At 41.5% G+C, this 6,075-nt stretch overlaps 1 protein-coding gene across 1 annotated transcript; it reads right to left on the bottom strand.

Moving 5' to 3' along the window:
• Positions 1-2,716: 2,716 nt before the first annotated feature.
• LOC147898582 (pentatricopeptide repeat-containing protein At2g33680-like) lies at positions 2,717-5,816 on the bottom strand. Its single transcript, XM_087379846.1, has one exon. It carries the CDS (start codon positions 5,376-5,378, stop codon positions 2,802-2,804), a length of 2,577 nt encoding a protein of 858 aa, XP_087235972.1. The 5' UTR covers positions 5,379-5,816; the 3' UTR covers positions 2,717-2,801.
• Positions 5,817-6,075: the final 259 nt, after the last annotated feature.

The raw sequence follows: 6,075 nt of genomic DNA, 5'->3' as shown, positions 1-6,075 counted from the left end.
GCCTTCCATGTTCCTAGTTCACGTTCACTTGTTCTTAGTTCCATGCTCACATTTACTTTTCCTACATATATATATTTTTCAGTGCAAAAGAACAAAGATTTATAGGGCATCGATAGGGTCAAATAAGTGCCATTAGGCCGCAGCAATAAAACTGGTTGTTTCAATAATATCTCAACGTAGGGAGTCATCTTGAACCCAAATTTGTCTAGATGAATCTAGGAACATGCCCGAACCCACACTCTACAAACACAATACATATTGCAGTTTCAATCTCATGACAACTACAAGGTTGAAAACCATAAACTCCATCACGCATAGCAAGGACCAGCGACTATGACATCCCCACCGACGTCATCAATGCCCAACAGTGGGTGGGGTGTAGACCATAGTGTAAACATATGCTCATACACATACAAATCCCAAGCCCCACACATACCATAGTATAACCATATGCTCGCACATGCACATACTTGAGCATGCATTTATACAAAGGTCTTCATTTTGAGTTTCTATTAGCAATCCGCAGGTCAAGGTAAGACTCAACCATCAGCCAGGACAAAGGCTAGCACTAAAGGAGAAGGTTAATAAAAAGCTAGTCCCCATCTCTTCATTCAAGCTAGAACTGCTTGTGAAGAATATACGATTTTACTTTAGTCTCTCCGAAACGAGCGTTTCTAAGCAAAAATTGCTTAGACAATCTAGCTGATAGGGAAAAGCACCACTTAAGATAGATAGAATTTATTGCAATATTAGCAAGACGCACCATGGACAAAAACTTCACAAGGTAACTCTTTGTTTCATGTAATGTAAGAATATATACCTAGATGAATCTGGGAAATGCCCAAACTCATCACATAAAAAGGTGCAACATGAATGTCCATTGTCAAGTTTTATGTAATTCAAATTTGAAGGTTTACTACGAAAGATACCAAGAATAGCCAAGAATTTGGGACATGCGGGTGGGTATTCGGCATGCCGCATGCCAATCCCTAATTCCCAACTTTTCTTAGTATCTCTTGCAAGCAAGCCTTCAAATTTGAATTCCGTGTGGCATGTGGCACAAGTCTTGCTTGGAATTCGGGTGCCATGTGACATGTGGCATGGCAATCCCTAAATTCCATGTAAGGCTCGCTGTCTCACGCTACATGCCTTGGCAATCTATCATGCACGTCGCACGATTCACTTGTGAGATGTAAGAAAGCAACAACACATTCTTAGTGAGGGCCTGTGGATCTACACCTCAAGCTTGATGTTGGGGGGACGAGCATTTTCCGAGCGAAATCTTCCGAGCGTCCGAGCGAAGGAAAAAAAAAGCTTCCAACTATGCAAAAATATGACAAAAATGGATCAGAAGAAAACGTAGTTTCACTTAGAAATAGGAAAAGTATTATAGGAATGCCTATTTTATACACGAATATTTATGTGAATCTTTAGGAATGGTGAGAACATAATGGGATGGCTTTTGAAGAAACCCACATGTAGAGTAGACTTCTTTGTGAGAATTCCCTTATGATCCTTCTTACAACTTTTTACTTAATAGGGGGTGACATTGAAAAACCTCTCTCAACCTATCTTCATGAAAGGATTTCTCCAAAGAAAACTCATTGAAGCAAGCCATCAAGGTAGTTTCGCCAGCGAAACCCCTTTGAACAAGGTCTTTCAAGGTAGTTTCGCTGGCGAAACTACCTTGGACAGCACTTTTAAAAGTGACATAACTTTCACATCCAATGTCCAAATATAGTCATTCAGCCACTCAAATTGATCGGAAAACCCCATTTGAGCACATCTATGGGGTTATATTTTGAAAAACCTTGCATATATAGTATTAAATATTACACGTATTTTATGAAAGTGATATATAAGCCCAAGTTAATACTTATTTACAGTAATTTAAACTTCTGTACAAACATGTCCATAAATATCTTGTTGCTAATACTATAAAAACACTTGAAAGATATTGCCATATGATATAAATGTGTTTGATAAGTAATTATTTATGTATAATATTATTATATTGAGAGTGATTATGAGGGACATTTCTTAAATGAATTATTTTTCAATACTTTTTTAAGGTAATAACAAGGGTACAAAGGGATGTCTATGAATAAGAAGATTTATGTTATGTAAAAATGAATGAGTGACTAGTCTGTATAATTTTATGATAAAGGGATCTAGTTCTAATAAAAATAGAAGTGTAAAAACCATATTTCCTAAAGAAATACTATTTTTAAAATCTCTTGAAAAACACGCTCGTATAAACCTGCTCATAGGTTTTTGCTCGTAAAATTGACGCACCCTGATGTTGGCCTTAGATAAGACCTTAAAGCAAGGTCAAGAATTTTGCCCCCACCACCATAACATTTGTAGGATTGGTTTGTCAGCTTTATGATTATAGTATTTTATGGAACTCTGATTCTAGCTCTGAGATGGTGCTTGTCACAAAGTGTACGTTGACCCTATTGATGGGTCCTGAAATTAAGCCACATGTAGATCGTATAACTTTGTGCATCATTTCGTCATCATAATGTCATATCTTTCCTCTCAATTTGCATCAGATTGACTGCCCCTTTGCTCATCTGGATGTTTTTTCACTATATCCATGTTAACAAACACATGAAAGGCCAAACAAATTAAATTATTCTTCATTCGATCTAGATTTTTAGCTCAGTAGTCATCTTGATCAATATCACTTGTATTGCAACCTGCATATGAAGAGCTTATATTGTAACTGTCATTGCACATCCTCAAAATTTACACATCTCAGTGGTGTGTGAGAAACCCAAAAGCTGTCACCAGTTCCTCTACATGTTTTCTTGCCCTCTAAGAGAACTCTCTCTCAAGACCTGCTGTAGATTTGGCACATGGTCATATCCCTTAATCCGTAAACTCAAGGTTTCTAACATTGCCAAAATTTCCATAGTTTGAGCATCTCCCACTACAAACTCGTGCACCCTTTTGTTTACCTCTATTAAAGCATATGCAGGTTTTTTATTTGCCCCTACTTGTTTCCTCAGATCCTCTATTCGATATGCATCATCCCACCTGCCAGCACTTGCATATGTGTTTGCCAGAAGCACATAGGAAGCAGCAGATTCTGACTTCATCTCAACAAGGTGTTGAAAGCATCTGAGTCCTAGTTCTATATCCCCATACGTTTTGCAGGCACTGAGTAAAACTGTCCAGGTTCCTTCAGATGGAGCACACTGCATAGTCTCAAGAAATTTCTCTGCATCATAAAAATGTCCTGATCGTGCAAGAAGATCAACTATGCAATAATAGTGATCTATTGTTGGAGCAATTCCATATACTCCTCTCATGGCCCTGAAATATTCCTGGCCCTTAAGTGCCAGGTTAGTATGGCTACATGCAGCCAGAAGGCAAGTGAATGTAATAGCATTCGGCTTCATACCCTGTTCTTGCATGTCCTCAAAACATTGCACAGCCATGTTACCCTCGTGGTTCATGCCGTATCCTTTTATCATTACATTCCATGAAACAACATCTCGAGCTAGCAGCTTGTCAAAGACAACCCGTGCATCGGAAAGTGAGCCACATGTGGCATACATGTCGACCAAAGCATTACCAACAAATATATCTCGTTCAAATGCCTCATGTGTGATCTCAGCATGTAGTTGCAGGCCTTTTTCTATGGCTCCTATGCTGCCACAAGCTTTTAAGAGACAGGAAAACGTAACACCATCTGGAGAGACACCCTCCGATTGCATCTGTTCAAGACAATAAATTGCTTCCTGCCAAGGTCCATGTTCAGCATACCCTGCAATTAGTGCCGCCCACAACACGACATCTCGAATGGACAGCTTGTCAAAGACTTCTCGAGCTTCTGCAAGTGAGCCACAATTGGCATACATGCCAAGCAAAGTGCTGCCAAGGAAATTATCTCTTTCTAGTCCCTTCTGTACAACCTCAGCATGTATTTCTCGACCCTTACCTATGGCTCCTGCATTGCCACATAATTTCAATACACAAGCAAATGTCACAGCATCCGGAGAAATGCCCTCCAACTGCATCTGTTCTAAACATTCCAATGCTTCATGACCAGGCCCATGTTCAGTATATCCTGCAATTAGTGTGTTCCATAACACAACATTTCGAAGTGGTATCGTGTCAAAAACTTCATGTGCCTCTGAAGGTGAGCCACATTTGGCATATAGGTCCACCAAAGTACTGCCAATAAGCAGCTCTCTTTCAAATCCCTTTTGTGCAACCTCAGCATGTATTTCTCGGCCCTTACTTATTGCTCTTATGCTACCACAAGCTTTCAAGATGCAAACGTATGTTGTAGCATCTGGAAAGATGCCCTCCAGCTGCATCTGTTGAAAACATTTCAGTGCTTCCTCACCAGGTCCATGTTCAGCATACCCGAAAATCAGTGTGGCCCATGACACCACATCTCGAACTGGCAACTTGTAAAAGGTTTTTCGTGCCTCTGCAAGTGAATTACATTTTGCATACATGTCGACCAAACTGTTGCCGACAAAAAGATTTCTTTCAAATCCTCGTTGTGTGACCTCCCTGTGTATTTCTCGGCCCTTGCCTAAATCACCTATGCTGCCACAAGCTTTCAAGACGCAAAACAGTGTGACTGCATCAGGAGAAACACCATTCAGTTGCATCTGGTCAAAGCACTTCAGCACTTCCTGGCCAGGCCCATGTTCTGCGTATCCTGCAATCAATGCATTCCAAGACACAACATCTTGAAACGGCAGCTCGTCAAAAACTTCCTGTGCCTCTGCAAGTGACCCAAATTTGGCATACATACTGGTCAATGTGTTGCCAACAAAAAGTTCTCTTTCGAGTCCCTTTCGTGCAATCTCATTATGAAATTGTCGGCCTCTTTCCACGTCTTTCAGCCTAGCACATACTTTTAGTAGGGCCACAAGGGTGTATGTGCTGGGATGTACATTATCGTCTTGCATTCTCTGGTGTAGGTAGAAAGCATGTTGTGTTTGCCCACACTGGATATAAGCTAAAATAAGACAAGTCCATGAATGTTCATTCGGATGAATCAAGCTGTTGAAAGTCTTTTGAGCATCGACCACACTTCCACATTCGAAAAAAGTCGGCACGATGTAGTTCCCAACAGCTCTATGAGCTGCCAGTCCACTGTTGCAAATGTGTGCCACCACACGTTTGGCGTACGTTAGATTCTTTTTCCCCCTGCATTTCTGTAACATGCAAACAAAGTTCTCCACAGAAGGCAGCTCTGCCATCCGGTCCACAATACCAACTATCTCCTGTAAGCTGAGTATCTCCCAGTCCCTGCATTGTGGTTGATGTGCATCCACTTGTAGTCCAGATTTGAGACGCGCCCTGCACATGTGGCTGGACCGTCTTAGCTCCTCCACCAAGCCAGGCATTCTAAAGTTGGAGAACGCTTGTTCTTGCTCTGTATGCCCATCACATGCTTTGCCACCGTCAGATCAGCTGTACAAATGATTTCCACACCCATATGGTCAGTACTAAGAGGGCTCCGTCGTCTCGAGACGAAATTGGAACAGGAGGTCTGTCCAGCCGTAGCAAAGTAGGATGGAACTTCTTGAGGTACTTCCACAGGGCCAACGAAGGATAACCATTGCGCCAGAGCCGCGTTGAAACGAAATTCAGCTCCGAGACCGAATTCCGAAGCAGAGATGGATGGTTGTACATAGCTACGGTTTGAATCATGAGGCAGAGCTGTGCTGCGCCATAGATGCTCGGATGTAATGTTCTGTGCATACCAATTGGCACTCCTCTGGCCTGCAGGTCTTTTGAAGCTGCTGTGAATTTGATGTTAGGCCTAGTCGAAACAAAGTCCTCGAAATATCGAGATCTCGAGTTTTCCTACCCGAAGTCTCACTCCGGTTCATTATCTCACATGGACGACCTCTCGGACGGGTTAAATAGTTGGCATCGAGTCAATTACATAGCGCGACTGGTTAACTAGATTTGCGGGAGTAGGTGGTGCCAGGCAGCCTTTCTATCATGGAGCACTTAACTACTAACTCGAAATTGAACCTGAATCCTAGTATTTTATCAAATTTCTAAGGAACAAAGCAAATGAGTAAAATCGTGGAC

This window comes from Dipteris shenzhenensis, chromosome 9 (genome assembly GCF_047967505.1).
Source record: "Dipteris shenzhenensis isolate YYH24624 ecotype China chromosome 9, Dip_SZ_1.0, whole genome shotgun sequence".
NCBI lineage: Eukaryota > Viridiplantae > Streptophyta > Polypodiopsida > Gleicheniales > Dipteridaceae > Dipteris > Dipteris shenzhenensis.
The sequence above is the reverse complement of the archived record's forward strand: the minus strand, read 5'-3'. Positions and strand labels throughout refer to the sequence as shown.

Excerpts from the sequence above, each read along its gene's own strand:
- LOC147898582 (XM_087379846.1), bottom strand. The coding sequence starts at position 5,378 with ATGCCTGGCTTGGTGGAGGAGCTAAGACGGTCCAGCCACATGTGCAGG.